This window comes from Pygoscelis adeliae, unplaced genomic scaffold (genome assembly GCF_000699105.1).
Source record: "Pygoscelis adeliae isolate BGI_AS28 unplaced genomic scaffold, ASM69910v1 Scaffold114, whole genome shotgun sequence".
Taxonomy (NCBI): domain Eukaryota; kingdom Metazoa; phylum Chordata; class Aves; order Sphenisciformes; family Spheniscidae; genus Pygoscelis; species Pygoscelis adeliae.
Window position 1 is genome coordinate 1,610,410 of NW_008824587.1, and position 18,375 is coordinate 1,628,784.

Genomic DNA, 18,375 nt, shown 5'->3' on the forward strand with positions numbered 1-18,375 from the left:
CCAGCAGGGACCTTCTGCTAAGGCCGAGAGGTTGAAATCCATATGTGCAATTTGCAGCAGTCACCAGTTGCTTATATTCAATTTCCTGACCTCAGTGATCCGCGCCCCTTCCAAGGGCCTTAATGCGTCTGTCTGCCGAGTTCGAAGGCTGAACCTCACCAGCGAATATAGCTGTTCACATACCACTTGGCTGAAAAATCATCATGCTGGGTGGTGCTAAACACGGTCACCTGCTTCTCTGTTTGGAAAGGAGGCAACAACGGCCTAATGACACCAGAGCAAGCCCTTTGCAGCTTGCACAGGTACCGGGCATCCCTGACACCCACGAGATCCAGCTCAGTGGGCTCCTTGGGTGGGCAGCGAAGGCAGGACGGGTCTTGTCCCTTTGCCTGGCACCGGCTGTGGCGTGGGAATTGCTGAATACTGCTCTCCTTGGGGCAGAGGGGAAAGACGGGACCCCGCATCTCACACCAGAGGGAGAGATGGGACCCCACATCTCACACCAGACAGTGGTGGCAGAATGAAGCTGCTGGTGGTGCTGGGTTGCCGGTAAAATGAGCCCTGCCATGGGGAAAGCATATGGTGGAAGTGTGTAAGGAGAGAGCGGGGAAGTGCAGGATTTATTAAAGGTAGTTGAGAAGAGCATGTTAGCATCCAGCGTCTTAAGCTTCAAAATATCAAGAGCTTTAGGAGCGTTCAGCTGGAAAAGTGCCTCGGATCATTTCAAGGTGTGTGCTGTGGTACTGCAGCATCCTGCAATGCTGTGACACCCCTGCTTTGGCAAAAACAAGAGGAAGGATTGTGTCGAGTGCTCAGGCCTCAGCAGTAACAGTTGCTCATTATAATAAGCATCGCAGCGCTAGCTGTGTTAAATGGGAGAAGATTTTTACGAGCATAAGACTATAGCAAATTCAGGATGAGAAGCATTCTAGGCATCTGAGAAGGAAAATGATCCAATTGCACCAGGCAGTCTGAGGCACGGTGTCTCCAACTCAATTGAACGTGACAGATGACACAATTTTCTCCTGTTGTAGCACTGATATCAAATGCTGTCACCCCCTGACCCCCGACTCTGCCGTCAGCCCCAGGATGGAGAGGATGCTGAGCACGGCACCGCGGGCAGCAACGCAGCCTCACTGCAGCCGCCTTCGCTTCCCCTCACAGCAGAGAGCAGCCGTAGGAGCAGAGGGAGGATTTTATCTCCTTGAAGCAGTATCTGCTCCAAATGCAAATGGGAAGGCAATGCCGCTGCACGAGCCCTACAGAGCAGAGAGCCAAACCCTCCAGCTCCTTGCTGCCGGCCCCTCCGGCTCCCAGCTGCAGCTACCCATCAGGTAATGCTCGATTCAAGATGTAAGGAAAGTCAGGATGGTTGCTCAACGATTACCCAAAAAACCCCACAATAATTCCTGTTACCCCTCCCCTACACTTGGGTCACTCATACAGAGAAGACAATAAACAAAGCAGCAGGGAAGTCTCCTAATATTTTTATTGTTCCTTAGATAACTGTGGATAGTACAAAGTTTTCCTCTTAAAAAAAATTAATTACCTTCACACTTCCATAAACAGGGCTTCCCATGGGAATCTGATGCCACAGAATTTCCACAGAAGCGATTTCCAACCACCATAATGCTATGTAGATAGTATAACAGTAAGAGAATATTCTTGTAATTATCAACATGAAATTGGTTATCTGTGTATAAGGGTGAACACTGATCTTTTTTTTTCTTTTTAGAAACAAAACCATCATTTATTGATCCAAACTACATCATTGCATTTACAACATTCATTGCATAAACTGGACATACAAAGTTTTGCCACCTCTGGTAAATAACAGACATACATTATACAATATATTTGCTGAATACATAAGTTCAAACAATATGGGTACAACAACTTGTTCAAAATACATACTTAAACCATCGTGTTTAATAGTTACTAAGACACAGATCCATGAGCTACTTCGGGTCTCAGCACAGTTAATCTAAGTGACAAGAACACAGTTGAGAGACAGTAGCTGCAATGGAAGGCGAAGAAAACTAACCTGTGATAGGTCTTGATCAGACAGCGAGAGCTCCTCACGGGTCAGCTTTTTCTGCTTAGAAATACAAATCACACATCCATCACAGCTGACCGTGACGTCGGGAAAATGTCCATGCAACCCACACACAGAAGAGAGCGAGTCTCCCAAGGATAAACTTTCAACAGTCATTGCCTTACTTCTTTAGGATGTACTATAGGTTTGCTATCGGAACAGAAACAAAACAAAACCCAAAACTTAAGTGGTTCTTTAAGTGCAGTTCCAGCTGCAAGTACATGGTTAGTCGTGAGTCTATTACACAGGGCCAGACTTCTAGAAATGTAGAGGTAATGCTGATCTGTCAGGTTTATGCTGAATAATCCTCCATGACGTTGGTCTTAATTTTGGCAGCTGTTTATATATTTACTTATTTAAAGTGTGTTTCCTTGATATTAGTATTTTTTTTAAAATTCATTTCTCCCTTTTTTCCTTTTTTTTTTCCCTAAATCAGTTTCTAAACAAGGATGGACTACAACTCGTCAGACCTGATGACGTGGAAAAGGGTGACATTGTAAAGTATTTGGTGCCCGTTGTTCCAGGCATAGAGGGCCCGATCCTTGGGGTTGTAGTCCAACATGGAAATGTGCGAGTACTTGTTTTGGAAGGGGATGTCGATGTACTCGTAGGTGGAGGCATTGGTCTGGTAGGCGTAGTGCACCTTGGTACCTCCCGAGTAGCCATTGGTGACGTAGAGCGTGCCGCAGATGATGAAGGCCTCCCCGGCGCTGCGTTTTGGGTAGCTGGTGTTCCAGGTCTGGAGGCTCTGCAGGGTGTTGGGGTCCAACTTGCTGATGACGATGTTGCCCGCGTTCTGGTTGGTGGCGTAGACAGCCCACAGCCCGTTCTCGTCCACCATGAGGTCAATGTCCGAGTGGCCACCCCAGGCGTAGTGGTACATGTTGTTGTAGCCGGCATAATCCAGGCTGCGAGTCTTGAGAATGGTCTCTGTTTTCAAGTCAAACCTGATAATTATGTGGCTTTGGTATTTATTGAAATAGATAGAGCCATTGTAGACCACTTGACCGGTGCCTGACCACGGGTGAGGGAGACGGTGAGAGGTAAAATTGTCAGTATTCATGAAATCTGCCATGGACTTATATTCACGGACGAAACGGTTGTTGTGGTAGCTGTCCATGTACCAGACCTGGGCGAGCAACAGAAACACACGGGGTTAGAAAACAACAGAGACCTGTCTGAGCCCTTTGCACATCCCCCTAGAAACTGAGCTGTGAGCGAAATCCAGAGCAAGGAATCCAACCCGCTGGAAAACGATGTGTCCAACGCCTGCCGCCTACGCCCAGAAATAAACCCAATTTTTGGAACCCAGAATCAGCCAAGAAATCAACTGAAGAGCAAAGCTTTCCTGGGGGGTAACCTGGTATCTCCCCAGGAACATGGGAGCTTAAGCGGTTCCCTGGGAGTGCTGCGTGATGGACACCGTCCTTCCAGAGGGCAATTAACATCTTTCCTCCGGCTAAACCCAGCATATTACACTGACGCCGCTTTTGCTTCCCGTAAGCCCCATCGTGGGCTTTGCTTTACTTTACTTTACTCAGTAAATGATACCAGCTGCTGTGCAGAACTCCATTAATTTGGCATGCAGAAGCGATGGATGCAATCGCTCATTGTCAAGGAAATTCAGGCAAAGTCCATATTGATTTAAAAATCATACACTTCTGCATCAAAAGCTGAAACCAAGGCCGCTAAAATATGAGAGACAAAGACATCAAAATCTTGCTATCGGTAGATGGGGGAGAGATTTTAGATCATCATTTAAGCGCCAGTTCACTAGGGAGACTGTCTAGATTCCTTGGGAAAAAAAAAAAGCTTTTGCATATGAAACCAATTCTGAGGCAAATGACAAAGCTGTGCAGTTAATATCAAGAAGAAATATCCAGCCAGTGAGTGACATTCTGTGTGCAAGTGCTGCCTAAAAATAAGATAGCTGCTTTCTGTAGAAGCTGTTTACGAAGGAGAAGTAGTAAATTAAATAGCAAGAGGGAAGCCTTTAAGGATGCAGATTTGGGTAATGTTGTAGTGCAAACTTCTTTTGCAAACCCCTTGCAAAATCGGATGGTATCATGTCTGCAATATGGCTGTCTCCAGGGTCCCTTAGAAGAGCAGACAACTATTTACACACCGTGCGTGCGTGTAAACTGCTTTTGGCTGCTGTATTTGAAAGGCCAGGTGGGGTCTGCAAAAACTTTGTAGGGAACTTCAGCCCTCCATCGTTACCTCCCTGGAAACACTGCAGAGGTGGGGAATGAACGTGTGGCAGATGGCTCTGATCTTCACACCTCCACTGTGGGCTTGAGGATGGCTGCAAAAGCACCAGGGAAAAACCACACACGTCCCTGAGCCCACGGCAGAGAAGTGCCTGGGAGAGCTTCTGCTGTTAGACGTGGCACTGGAGAGCATTCCTCACTTAATGAAATGCCTGCGTTCAACTAAACCAGCTTGGGAAATTAAAAAAAAAAAAACCCAGAAAACTGATTGTCTCTCTGCTGCTCCCATTTCATTATTTAGTATTAAAAAATTACGCGTGCCAATACATTGGCACGGTTTTTAGAGAGACAAAGGGAAGCCCAGAAGAGCAGAACCCCATGTCATCACGCTGGGGCTGCAAGGTGGCAAGACCCAACAGCATTTCATGCTTTGGAGAAGCAGAGATTTATGGATAGCAACGTCTCATCGCACCGGCTGGCTTTAAGCAACCTTCTCCTGCCAATACACATCAATCCCGGCGCTCAGCATCCATCTGCTGCCTCGCCGCCGGGCTGCTCCTGCGGGACTCGCAATTTTGCCCAGTTCTGTTCAATGATTTCATGACACGTACAAATGACCACAAAAACCCCCAAATACCTCCTGGGGCTTGGCGACATAAGATGGGTATGATAAACTGCCCATCTCTCCCCATCACCAGTTTCCCCCTCTGCTGGGTACCCAATGAAGTTCACTTAATTGTGTGTTTCTAATAAAATTCCCGGTAGATTTATACATTACATACACATACATGCTTGTGAAGCTTGAGCTACAGTTCAGAGAAAACTGCTTGTCTACTCTCATGACAAAAATAACACTGCAGAAAAAGGCATGGGTAAAAAAAAAATTACAAAATACTGGTTTGAGACAAAACTCTCTGAAGGCATGGGAAGATCTTTAGCATTTGATCAACCAGCTTCAGCTGCAACAGGCCTGAATCTCCCTTTACAGATTTACAAATCACGTTACTGCCGAGGGATGCAGCAAACACAGCCTGAAGGGGACAAGTCTGTCCCCTCTCTTGAGCAAAACAAGACGTGACGTGGGTAAAGCCTTCCCATCCCACGTCTAATCAGGATCTTCTTGGGGCTATAGGTGAAGTTTTGTTTAATAACTGTAAAATATGGAGGTGTCGTATTGGGGAACCAGTGCCAACCAGCTGGCTGCTGGAGGGACCCGACATCTCAAGTCACCACAGCTTCATTGCTGCACATCCACGGGCAAATGAAGCCACCCCCAGGGGTGGCTTCTCCAGAGCATCCCTCGTCCTCTCTTAGCTACAGAAAGCCGATCACAGGGCAGAACTCTCAAAATAGCTGCCCTGATACAGCCCTTGCTGGTGCCTTCATCCTTTGATGAAGGATGCTGCATGCAGGAGGGAATTACCATGCAGCCAAGCTCTGTGGTTTTTGTTTTGTTTTGCTGCCTGCAAATCCTCAGCAAACACTCGAGATATTTTCCATTCCATCAGTCATGGGAAGCCTGGATTGATTTTCAGCCAGTTATTGGCCTCCTACCTCCTTGGGATCAAAATTGAATGGTCTGAATGGAAAAAAAAAAAAAGACCAAAACAAAGCAAAACAAATCTCTCTCTGGCTGCAGTCAGTTAATTCCTCACAACAATGAAGGTGGAGGATGGAGGACAAATGCAGTCAGATGACATTATCGGAGGCACCGGCAGCAGAAGAGCAGCAGGACCACGGGTCCCTCCGCTCGGCCCCATCTCCCTCCTGGCTGCCAAACCCAGACGAGAAACTCAGTATTTGATTTTTCCCTCCCGCGGGGGGCACAGACCTCGTGGTGACACTTCCGAGACCATGCATGCTCATCACTGCAGTTTCACCTGCCCTGGGAAGGGACCACTGTACGGGGCTGCTCAGCCCCCTCCTCATCCTCCCTCCCTGCGGGATCCTCAGCCCCCTCCCGCTGCAGAGGAGGCCAAGCAGCGCCCTGTGAGATGAATTAGGACCTTCCACAGGTTCCGCAGGGCGCAACCCGGGCTTTGGTGCTTGGATGTAATGAATTTTCAGTGATGTCGGCTGCATCGGTGGAAGTGGGAACACAGGGATGAAGCTGTCGCGGTCTTACCTTGTTCTCTCCCTCGGGAGCGAGAGGGTCCGTCATCCACGATCCGAACCTGGACCCCGAGGTTTTAATTGTGATTGGGTCACTTATTCCCGTCAGCTTGCCACAAGCTGAAAAAGAGTGCAAAGCCGGTGAGGACCACATCAGACCACCGCCGCGGCTCGTTTGCCAGCCAGCCCCGAAGCCCTGATGAAGGGCATCAGCGCCGGCCACCACCCACACCGCTCTGCCCACTGCTCTCCCCCGCTGATGGGCAGCTCTGTTTTTATTTAATTAGAGGTAATTAGGCCAAGAACAACTGTCAGATGCTTTTGTTTGTTTCATGCCTCTTAATAACAGTTGTCCTTATCAGGCTGCCCCCAATAAAACAAGCTTTCCTGAACTAGCCGTGCTGCTAACGTCGCAGAATAGAAAATGAGAAGAGTTAGCCAGGGTCGAGCGGCCAGGTGGAGAAATTAGCTGAATAGCTCTGCTCGTTTCTGCTGTAATAGAGTGGGTGCAGCCGAGATAAAAAGACAGACGTGTCTGTTCCAGCCCTGCTGAAAACATGCATTTGTTACAGGTTATGCAAAGGAGAAAAAACAAAAAGGTGGAAAATTATATGTAATATAAATCTCTTCCCTGCAAAGACCATTTACCGGCTTCTACCAGCCACCTTCTCTGTTCCCTGTCATGTCTGCACACTTAGGAGACAGTAATGAATTCACCAGCCTCCTCCTGTCTCCTCTGCCAGCCTGGGCTTTGCCAGCTCCGGGAGAGGAACCCAAACACAGCAGGATGGAAGGCAGGAGGTGGAGTGTCCCAAGGGCCCCTCGGGAGCTGCCCCGGGAATCCTGCCCAGACTCAGCATCACCACAACGGAGACGTGCACCCGCACAGCGCTACGAGACAGGTTTTGAAGCATATTTAGGTGCTCCACACTGTTGATTTCATGCCATTAGATTAAGTGGGGATGTCAGCACATTTGCAAGCCCAGCTAAGTGCCTCGCTGTGTATTTAAGCCCTGAATACGAGGTGAAGCAGAAGCACCTCTCCCCCAGCTTGCCGTGCCGGCTGCCCGTGGCAGCTTGTTTCCCTTCCATGGTTCTGTCCCCGACACTGAACCCAGCATCCCTCCAGGGACCCCCGTGAATAGATGCCTGCAATGCTACAGCCTCAGCATCGAAAGTGCAGCCACACGCTCGGTTCCTATTTCCAATGATATCCCCAAATTTCAGCAAAGCTGCCATTCTGGTCTGCAACAGCAGCATTTTAGCATACGTGCACTAAGGAACGACAGGCAAAGAGGTGAAGATGCTGTGGGAGGGACGGGGGGCTGGTGTTGGATGGTCTGTCGCTAGGGGAGCACTCATTTAAAACCCGGACACATTCAGTGGACCTGCAGCAGCACCTCCTGAGCAAGGCAAGCTAAGGTCAGCGGCACCAGAGGGACAGCCGCAGCCTGAAGTTCAGAAGGTGTTTCCTGACTTCTCCTTTTTGACGTGGAAGCCTCCGGCAGGCCGGGGAAGGGGAAGGTGGCGGTGCGGGGACGGAGCAGCTGCTCCTGGTGCTGGGTTTGCAGGCTGAGTTGCAGCTGCACTGCAGTACGAATGGCTCCGCTGCTCAGCGGGGGGTACCCGGGGCCGAGGCCGCAGGTGGGAGCCTGTGGAGGTGCTGCTGAAACACGTGTGGAGCTCTGCCAGCTCAGGACAAGGTCCTTCTGCTCAAAATTACCAAGTAGAATCATAGAATCATAGAATGGTTTAGGTTAGAAGGGACCACTACAGGTCATCCAGTCCAACCCCCCTGCAATAAGCAGGGACATCTTCAACTAGATCAGGTTGCTCAGAGCCCCGTCCAACCTGACCTGGAATGCTTCCAGTACGTGCACTCTACGATATCTCTTAGCTGCCTCTCTCCTTAGCCAGTTCTCATCTGCCCCTTTATATTCCTGATTACGGCCACGGGACACATCCACCTACCTCAGCTCTGAGCTGCGGGCAAAGGGGTCACCTTAGCCCGGGGCATAAAATAGATGAAGATATTCTCGATATGCACCAGCATGACATGGCCAAGGGGACCATCAGTCTTCCCACAGCCTTCAGACACCAGGCAGATAAAGAGAGATCCCGCCAAAAAGCAGAGGGCTTTCTTGGCCTCACTGAGACACAGCGTATGGGAATTTGTCCTCCTGCCTGTCTGATGCATTCAAAACCTCTCAGCTCAGGAGGAGAGCAAGGTATTGACAAAGGGATGCAACGGGTTAAAAAAATAAATGCTTAATGTCTTGCAAATTCCCCTTGCAGAGGACCAGCCTTACTCTAATCACAGATCTGCTCAACGCTGCCTTCCATTATCGCAGCCCTACATTGCTGTTACTTTATCTCTTTCCTTCCATTTCCCTGGAGAGAAAGGTTGTATAAAAGCTCATTGATTAAAAAAAAAAAAGTAAAAAAAAAAAAGCAGCAGAAGCTGATAAGGGTAAACTGGTGTTGTTTGCAAGTAGTGAGGCTACACCTCATGCTCTTTTAGCTGGAGGCACATTGACAACAGCTCCTCAGCAACGCAAGAGCGTTGCTCTTACACAGGGCAAGGTGTTTTCTTTCTTGGTGTAAATCTATCATAGGCACCCAGATGCTAGGGGAAAGGTTTCAAATGGATCCTGGAACCAAATGCTTTAGTTGGCTACATTCCTGCAGCTCTCATCTGCCCAGGGATGGACAACTACAGCCTCTGTGATCCTCACTCACCTGTCTGTTCTTGCTGAGATGCACACCACACTACTCCTAACGCCATCGGCTTTTTTTCCCCCTTCTATGGGGCCAGCAATCATTAAAAGCGTGAAGATTACTTTACTGGGGGGAGAGGGGACTCTGTCTTCCACTGCTTCCCTTGGACATGTCGCAGCTTGAATCAGAGCAGTAGCTCACAGGACAGGATTCTTGTGTCTCCCTACGCTCCGGCACGAAGCTGCAGCCTGAAGCACCCACCAGCAGCACCTGCCAGTCCCAGCAGTGCTCTCCTCTGCGGGTGAGGAACTGACACCCAACCTCCAAGTCCTTCCTCTGTCAGACTCTACTGACTTGCACAGGGCAGTTTTTAAGCCCTGGCCGCAATTGCCCTAAAGCTCCTGCTTGACTGCCCAGCAAAGCCCTCCTGCCCCAGGCAGCCCAGCACCCATGGGTGCTGAGCCTTTTGAGCAAACCTGCTCTCCCATTGGGATGGCAGGAGCACGGGATGCTACAGGCATTTCAAGTCACTCAGGGATGAATGTACAACAGGAAAGCATGACCTGGTGCTCATCCATGAGTCCAGGACACAGGGGAAGCCTGTGAACAGCAGCTTTTGGGTTCTGTTCATAGAGGATCTGTTTCCACTCCAGTGTCCCCAGCACTATTCAGGTCCCTGGACCTGTGGCCCATGGGGGCCTGCATGTCCCTGTTCCTGGGAAACAGCACAAATCAGCCTCTTCCTGAGTGACCCTCCAGTCTGACCCAGCCAAGCACCTCCGACCTGCCCCCCTGCAGCTCAGCAGAGCAGCAACGAAACACCACCTCCACGCACACAGTCCCTTCCTCTAGCCGCACGAGGAATTTTCCAGCAGGAGAAGACACGCTTTCCTCCAGCCAGTTAGAACGAGCGCTACCATCCTCCCAGGATACTAACACCCCCGCTCCATATTTCTCCTAAGATCCAGCCCACAAGCGATGTTTAGCAGCTCAGCAGCAATTTATCCGCCAACGCAGCCACCGCACCGCCACCAGCACCGTCTTCCTTCTGGACTCTGCGGTTCTGCTTGGGCTGCTGCTGCTACAGCCCCGCGCCCTCCCAGCTTGGGCTTCCCACGAAGCCAAGGTCTGATCTCCCCCACATCCCGGTCCCAGCCCTCCGCAGCAGGGACGGGGCTGCGGCGGCTGGGTTGTGTCCTGCCCTCACCTCCGTTGCCCAGCTGGGAGCCCCCATCCCTCAAATATCTGGGACAGGCTGGCAGCCAAAAATATCTGGGACAGGCTGGCAGGGCTCTGTCCCCAGCTCTGCACTAGGACTGTGGGCTGGGGTTTTTTGCAAGAGTCAGGGAAAGCTTGTGCTACCAAGCAAATGTGAGCCTGCGGAGCACAGACGAGTTAAATTCCCCCTCGAATCAAGGAGTGACAACCTCTCCACTCCTCCAAGGCTCCTCTTAGGAACATTAATGGAAACGTTAAAATCCCTGTATAAATAGTGATCTTTAAGAGTGTAAACAGAGTAACAGATTGAATGTGCCATTATTGATTTTTTTTTCCTTCACACACATGCCAGGGTCAGGAAGCGTTTTCACTATTGATCCATCAATAATGCTTAGGAAACCCAAAATGCAAAACAGGACCTTGTCTAAGGAAAATGCTGCTGCTCTGTCGAGCATCAGTGCTTCCCGGAGGACGGGGAGAGGCGAACCGGACGGGAACACGGCACATCCCCTCCCCTTCCCTTGTCCCGTGCTTGTTGCAGCAGCTCCCTGATCCTGCCCTGGGCACCCTAAGCTGTATCCCGAGCTCTAGCAGGCGAACACACACCAGGTGAGCAGCATTGCTGGCCCATGCAGGAGCAAACCTAAGCTAAAACATGCTACCTGAAACGTCAGTGAATCCCTCTGAGCAGATAATTTGCAGCAAACAGCAATCCTCAGCAAACAGGGCCTCATCGTGCAGCAGCAAAGTGTCTGTAAAGTTGTTATCTGAATTTAACTCAATTAACTACCATTTTCACTGGTTTACACTCCGGAGCGATAAACAACATTGGAAATTCAATCCGTGCTGTTTGCTGTTAAGTGACCAAATAAATCACCCTCCCGGGTGAGCAGCAAACCCTCCTGGGCAAACCCTTGCAAGACTCAGTGTCCATCTCTGCGAGCATCCAGGGGTGCTGCAACGCCCCAAGGCAGAAAAGCTGCCCTGACCCCACGGTCACAGGGAGAGCAAGAGGAGAAAGAAGGGGCACGGCCAAAAAGATAAATAAAGCCTCGAAAAGATTCCAAAAAACCCCCAAAAGTTTCTAGAGGGGGGTGAGCAAGAGCTCACCGTCCTAGCTGCCTCAGTCAGTCTTACCTGGGGCACTGCCTTGGGTGGATGTCCCAGCTGGAGGAGCTGAGCATGAGGGGAATGTAACCAGCCAGGACATGGCCCAAAGCAAGAAGGGGCTAATGGTCCAAGAGAAAACTCTTTTTTTTTTTTTTTTTTTGGAGCCCTGAATGGTTTGGGAGCTACTTCTTAAAGTCTGCCCAGGGTCTGCAGGAGGATCATCACAGCTTCCCTGGCTGTGATGGAGTCAGCCTGGGCTGGGCAGCTCCACCGAGGCCAGCTGGAGAGGGGCTGTGGGGTCCAGGATGGCTTTGTTTAAAGAACTATCCCTGGGAAAGTACTTCTACAGCCCAGACTCAAATCCCTGGTCCTGCTGCTGTTCCCTCACCATATCACCTGCGGCTCCTCCTCATCTTCAAGAGATGGGCTGAAGGCTACGGATGCAGCAAGTGGATCCCTCCTCTCATCTCCTCTCATCCCACCCACCTCTGCCTTTGGCAGGGGAGGAATGAGAAAAGCCGTTCGCGGGGCAGAGCTGCCCTGTGCTGGCAGTGTGGGGCTGCTGGGGGGGTTGCTATGGGACCTTGGTCAACCAGACACTCCTGGGCCTGCTCCCCCTCCTTTCTCCTCTTACCCACTGCAGGACTGTCATTGCCGAGATGCTTGTATGGTCCCCACGTGATAAAGCTCCAGGTATTAGGTATCGCTAACACAGAAAGCACCAAGTCATTACAGCCTCGATCATTTCTGTCCCCGTTAAGCTTTCAGGGTGAAATTCAAGTGGGCGAGGACAAGGTCACGACTTCCCTGCCATCCCCCAACCCTGCTGCCTTCCCCCCGTGGCTACCACGGGGCGAGGAGAGGGACCGCAGACACCGTGCAGAAAGCGATGGTGCAACTCGCCTCAGCCTGTTCTGCCCCTAAACTAAACCTGGGCACATCAGCACTCGTTAATAAATGAGGAATCAGGCTCCGGGCTGTCACTTAGCCGGGGCGGGGGGGGTTATACCTGCTGCCCGGGCAGCTCCCCGGGGGTATCTCGGTGCATGACTCACTGTACGCTTGTAGCTCAAATGCTTCTGAGCATCCAGGCTTACGTGGAAATTCGCTTTCCCCTCTGAGGTTTCGAGTGAGAGGGAGCTTATAAGGGACTTACAAGGTAACAGAGGACAGGACGGAAATGCAGGGGGAAATGCAGGGGAGGCGGCTGCTTACGGAAGTGTGGAGGCATCTAGAAACAAGCAAAAGCAATCCCGCCAGCAGAGACCAGAGAGAAACAAAGCGTTACCTTGCCAAGGATAGAAAGTGCTCAGAAGAGATCTGATCTTCCAAGAAGTTACCTGAGAGTGTAATTTCATATGTGCTACCGAAATAGACTGCAGAGCAGTTAATGTGTTTAGATTATCTAAATTGCTTAACAAGAAAGTCAATAATGTAAGTAGAAATCAAATCAAGTCAGAGCTAGGCCAACGAACGGTGGGGAGATTTCTTGCAGCTGCAGAAGGCAGCACCCTCCTTCCCCCCTTCTCCACCCTCTGTTTGGGGTCAGACGCTGGGTTTAGTTACAGCCGTGTCTCCCCACAATAGACCCCCCAGGCTTCAGTCAATTCATACTCTCTGAATGGGATTACAGATGAATCTCTCGCATTTTAGCGCTGCTGGTTACTTGGCCTGATGGAAGGGGCTCCCTGCTCCCTCGGGGAACGGGAGAGACGGGTAGGATTTATATCCTGCACATGGCACAGTCCGGACCAAGACACGAACCCGCACCAGCTACATCATGCTCTTCTCAACAGGGATTTGCAAGATGCAAAAGGAAAGGAAAAAGGGAAACCGAGTCACAGCCTGCACACACACACACACGTGCGCGCGCGCTACTTAAAGCGGTGTGCAGAGACCTTTGCTGATGTGCCAGGTCCAGTTAGCAAAAAGATTGGACATGGATGCGTAAGCAAAAATGGGCGCATGTGTTTGCTTTGCATAAGCGTTATTTGCAATAGGCCACGCATTTACCGCATTTCACCGCCCACTTATGCAAACGCTGCAAAAAGTCACATGCCTAGGTAAGGGCCTGATCCTGAAGCATTTATGCCATGAGCAACATTGCTCATGCAAGTAATCCTCAGCAGGACTACTCCCAAGATTAATGTTACTTATAGCATAAATATTTACAGGATCAAACCTGGCTGCGCGAGCTCATCTCTTACAGCCAGCCAGGCACGAGGAGATGTCCAGTCTAGCATCTCTGCCTCCAGACGGGATGCGTGGTTTAACATCGATGGTGTTTAGCCAGTGCCACCATGTTGTTCTGAGCCTACCTAATTTTTGCATGCATGCACGAAGCCTTTCTTCAAGATTTGACACTCTGTTCTGAAGCTCTTCGTAGTCATAGGCGCCAATCTCTTCCTGGAGTTCGTTTAGAACTGACGTCAGATTCTGGACCTCCTCTTTAAACTGCAATACCAATTTTGCATCGGCTTTGTACTCTTCCAACACTGGTATCAAAGGCCTAAGTTCCTCCATTTTCGCTTTTATTGCCTGCAAGGTTAAAATAAGCTTGGTTCAGTGCTATGCGTGCAAAAATCTGCAACACTCTGCCTTGACCTGGTTGCTTCCTACGTGAGTGCAATGTTCATATCCCACAATTATTATCATTAAAATTATTTTAATTATTATTATTTTGGTCCAAATGATGTATTGGAAAGAACATATTAAACAGGCTGCAGAACACCAAAATATTTGGGAAAGGCCTTTATTTGTCATTTTTAGAATGCAACATCTTAGGGTTACATGCTTCAGATCACATACACAAAGAGTTCTTTTTTTTTTCTTTCCAAAAAATAAAATAAAATAATATATATATGCATTGACAAGGGTTTCAAACTATTCATGAAATGCATCTACAATTGCATGCAAAGGAAGATCTCGGTTGTGTGGTTCAAGGTTCCTTAGTGAGATATGGTGCTAATTTGGAAAATAATCAAAAAAATAAATGCATGGTGCAAAATGCTCTGTGGCCCTCTTTTCATGGTTACATGGGAGTGAACTGCTTCTTCAGTCACTGCAGCATTGAAAAAACTTGCTTTTAAGTTAGCCCTGTAAGCAAGAAAATGAAATACTGTTGAGGATCTAGCTCACTAACCTGCCTTATATAGATAGCCATTCATAGACAAATACTCTCACGGAACTAAAGAGAAAAAAAAAAAAACACAAGAGCTCCAAACCACTCACATTTTAATGCTGGCATTAGCAGAAACAAAATGCTGTGGCTGTTATTTAAAATGGTGCTTTGGCAGCAAATTAGACAAAAATTCCTTACTGTTTTTAGGCATGCTATAAAGAACATAAAAATCAAAGTCATTATCAAATTTATTTTGCAAGAAATGAAGACTTTTTTTTTTTAAATTACATGAAGGCCTCGTTTAAAGGCACAGTATGCAGCATTTTGTTAAAGATGCTTTGCTCCAGCAGCTAATGAGTAGACATAAATATGCATGCACCTACCCATTAATGAAGCATGTTAGTATACACAGTATACTTGGTGCTGCTTAAACTATTGCACAGAGGCCGAGTTCACAGCGCTCAGGGCTGTGACATCTGGCTGGCTGCTGAAGCAGCTCGGGGGTGAACGGGATCAGAAATTGGCTCTCAGCCTCATTTCTTTCCTTCCCATCCCCTCCTATTTAAGTCAAGAGGCTTTCCCTCCTGCGGTTTGCATGTGGGGAATGTATTTATTTTCTTATTTACTTGCACTTCCCGGTGCAAGCTCCCCGGCAGGCAATGGGGAGGATTAAACTCATCACAATGGAGGGGGGAGGAAAAAAAAAAAAAAAAAGAAAAAAAAAGAAACTCATGCTTAAATCAGAAAGATGGTCCTTATATCCAGACCGCAGAGCTAAGTTTCGGGTCCTGTGGTAACTGGAGATAGGGAGTGGAGGAGGTGAAGTTGGTGAAAAGTTTTAAGAACCTTCTTCCCAGCTTTTTATGACGTAATCTTGGTATTTCAGTATTTAACATATCAATTAAAAAAATTCTGCTTTAAAATACCAGCCAGCTGGGCAGCTGCCTGGAAACGAGGATGGAAATCAGCTGGGTGGCTGATCAGAAATGACCCCAAATTTCACTAGAAATCTTCTCAATTTGTTTTTTCTACCTATTAATCCACAACATCAGTAAAATGTAACATTCCAAATATTGCTGACAGCCTCTTTTTGGCAATTTCATTTGTTCTCAATCAAGTTCTTGAAAGTTTGACCATTGCTCGCCATGACAGCTTCATTTAAAAGGCTGATATCTTCTCATTTGTACGACATCAGGACAAAACGCATATAATCCATCAGAATGTGCTGGCTCTGCTGCCAACACCATTGCTTCAAAATTGGACATTGGCACATCCTTGAGATGTGTGGTTTGCCAGCCCGAGGACAGCTCCAATAGTTGTACTTTGGGTTGGTTTTTTTTTTTCTGGGGGGGGTGGTGGTGGTGGGTTGATTTGTTTGATTGATTGCCCTGATTGCCCTGTTGCTACAACCACCCCAAGGAGGGAAGCCATTTGGTGACTGCGGTCACCACGTGCTGCAGAAATGCTAACGGAGCCCTAGCTCCCGGCTCTTCCCAAGAAAATTGGGTCCCGGGCACGGCGTGGGGAAGGGCTACCTGGCCACTGAGGGGAACCCACCTCACCCTGACCTCAGCTGCCCCGGGGTCTCCCTGCAGACCCTCTCTCACGGAGCAATCCTACGCTGCCCTATTTGAGGCACCCAGGTGGTTCGTGGGTATGGGAACGCAGAGATTTATGCTTTCACCCTATAGAAAAAACGTATTGCGGCCGAGGATGCGATGCCGCAACCTGGATTTGGCTGTGCTTTGGATAGGAGGGAGCTGCACGGGTGGGCGGCCGCCAGCGCTGTGTATGACCGGACCAACGGCTATGTGAGCTGATGGGGGACCGGGGCTACAGTCCCGTGCGCACCCCGCTAAATCCCTGGCCACGGCTTCGTTAGCAGTTTGGAAAGCAGACATACCTTGAACTGCCTTGCCAGGTGCTGCTTGTGGCTTTCTTCCACTTGTTTAAATTTTGATTCCAGTCCCCTCATCTGGTTTTCCATCTTCTCAACATACTGTAGGTCTCTTTGAGTCCGCCTGTCCAACACCTCTATCGACTGGGACATGTTTTGCACCTGTCAAATGAGACGGGGTTCATTAAGAAGGTGTCGCTTCCCCAGCAGCAAGGCAGCCCCGCGTGCATCCCAACGCCGAACGCTGACCTTTTCCTACACAGTCAACAAAGCTAAAGGGTAATCAGCCTATGCATTATTTACTAGTTAATCAACAGCATCTCATAGTATTATGACCCCCATGCTCTAAAATAGAGCAAATTGGTTTCATAAACATTTATTCTGCCGTGCTGCAGAGAATGATTTAACAATCACATGTGCAATTAAGGGTTGTAGTCAAGGCTAAAATGTGTCACTCACGATGGCCTCTTCGAGAGGCTGGGACGGCACCTGCTGTCACGCGAGGAGAGGCTCTTAGTTGAGCAGAAGCACATCTGACTATGAGAAATGCTTCTGCTGAGGTGCACATTATCATTTCTTCATGTAGGCAAGTGACACTTACTGATTGCCTAAGTGCAAACTTTACTCCCAGCTAGTAAAAACTTCATTATCCAAACAGCCCTACTGTTTATACAGCATCTGCCACAACAAATCCAGCTGCAGGTGAGGGCATCTTGAAGCTGGGAAGTACCGCAGGAGCTCCTGCTCTGGCTGGCCCCACTGGTGCCTGCCCACTCGGGCAGTTGTGCCGCGTCGGCATCTTTTCTAGCCGAGCAATGCCGCATCCCCGCGGCTCCCCGCGCAGCGCCCATCTGGCCCTGCTGAAGGGATGATGCAAGAAGGTTGGCTGGGCTCATCGTAGGAAAAAGAGCCGAAGGTGTAAGGAGGGGAGGGAAACGATAGCTAGGCTGACCTGATTTTCAAGGTTGGCTGCCATCTGATTTATTAAGATATTCCCTTCCCTCATTTTTCAGGCTAGGAGAGGGTAAATGAAGCTCTGACTTAGGCAGGCACCTAAGCACCTATTTAGCATTAAGCAATGGGTGTAATTTAAGGTCTTTGCATCAGGGACGGTTGTATCTGTACCACAGGTTGTATGTTACAGGGCTCATCTCACGACCGGTGCTCCTGCCACTGCTGCGTTACCCACAGAAATACGACTGTCGGCATTGGTAGGGATGACGCCTGTGTTTAAAATGAATCAGGCATCCAAGCATGCTGCTGCGTCATGGCCCTAACTAAAGGCATCCTGGTTCAAGGCTCTTCGTCTGTGGGCGTCTGAGCAAAACCCAAATGTGAGCCAGCACCGTCTCTGCAGACCCGCTCCGAGACACTTCCCAGAGCCCATGCTGCCGCATCCGCTCCCGTCTCCGTCCTCGCCAAAGCCAAGCGCAGACAGGCAGAGACGGGGAAGGAACGGTGCGGGTGCAATATTGCCTCCAGCAGATCACACTGGGCTGCTGTGACTTACCTCGAGTGACAGAGCGAGGGGACGGCGGGACACCCGCACGCAGCCAGGTCTCGGAGACTACTTGCTGAAACCAGCGTTAGGTCAAATGCCAACTTTGGCGTCTGCATCTCTGAAGGGATCAAAATGCCCGTTGCTCATGCATGATGACAGGAAAACTATTACAGGGAACTATTAAAAATGTATGGACAACCTGTATTTCAAAGGCCAACAGTGAGGGAACATTTTGTACAACCAGTACAACTGCTCCGGGGCTCTAATAGTCTTCCTCAGCAAAGGTGAAGCTATTTTCAGTCTCTGAGTCCCAACACATCACCCAGAGATGAACAATCACCCATCCTGACAACCACCAAGGACCTGCTCAGGGAGGTGTGAGGAGCAGGGAAG

General features: G+C 49.3%; 1 protein-coding gene across 1 annotated transcript in view; it reads right to left on the reverse strand.

Moving 5' to 3' along the window:
* Positions 1 to 1,471: 1,471 nt before the first annotated feature.
* The window catches only part of OLFM1 (olfactomedin 1), a 20,756-nt gene continuing 3,852 nt past the window's right edge, over positions 1,472 to 18,375 (reverse strand). Inside the window, exons 2-5 of the mRNA XM_009322046.1 lie at positions 16,488 to 16,643; positions 13,782 to 14,001; positions 6,431 to 6,537; positions 1,472 to 3,224 (exon numbers count right to left, since the gene is read on the reverse strand). Of these exons, the coding sequence (XP_009320321.1) occupies positions 2,550 to 3,224; positions 6,431 to 6,537; positions 13,782 to 14,001; positions 16,488 to 16,643 (1,158 nt within the window). The 3' untranslated portion in view covers positions 1,472 to 2,549. The remainder of the gene's footprint in view (positions 3,225 to 6,430; positions 6,538 to 13,781; positions 14,002 to 16,487; positions 16,644 to 18,375) is intronic.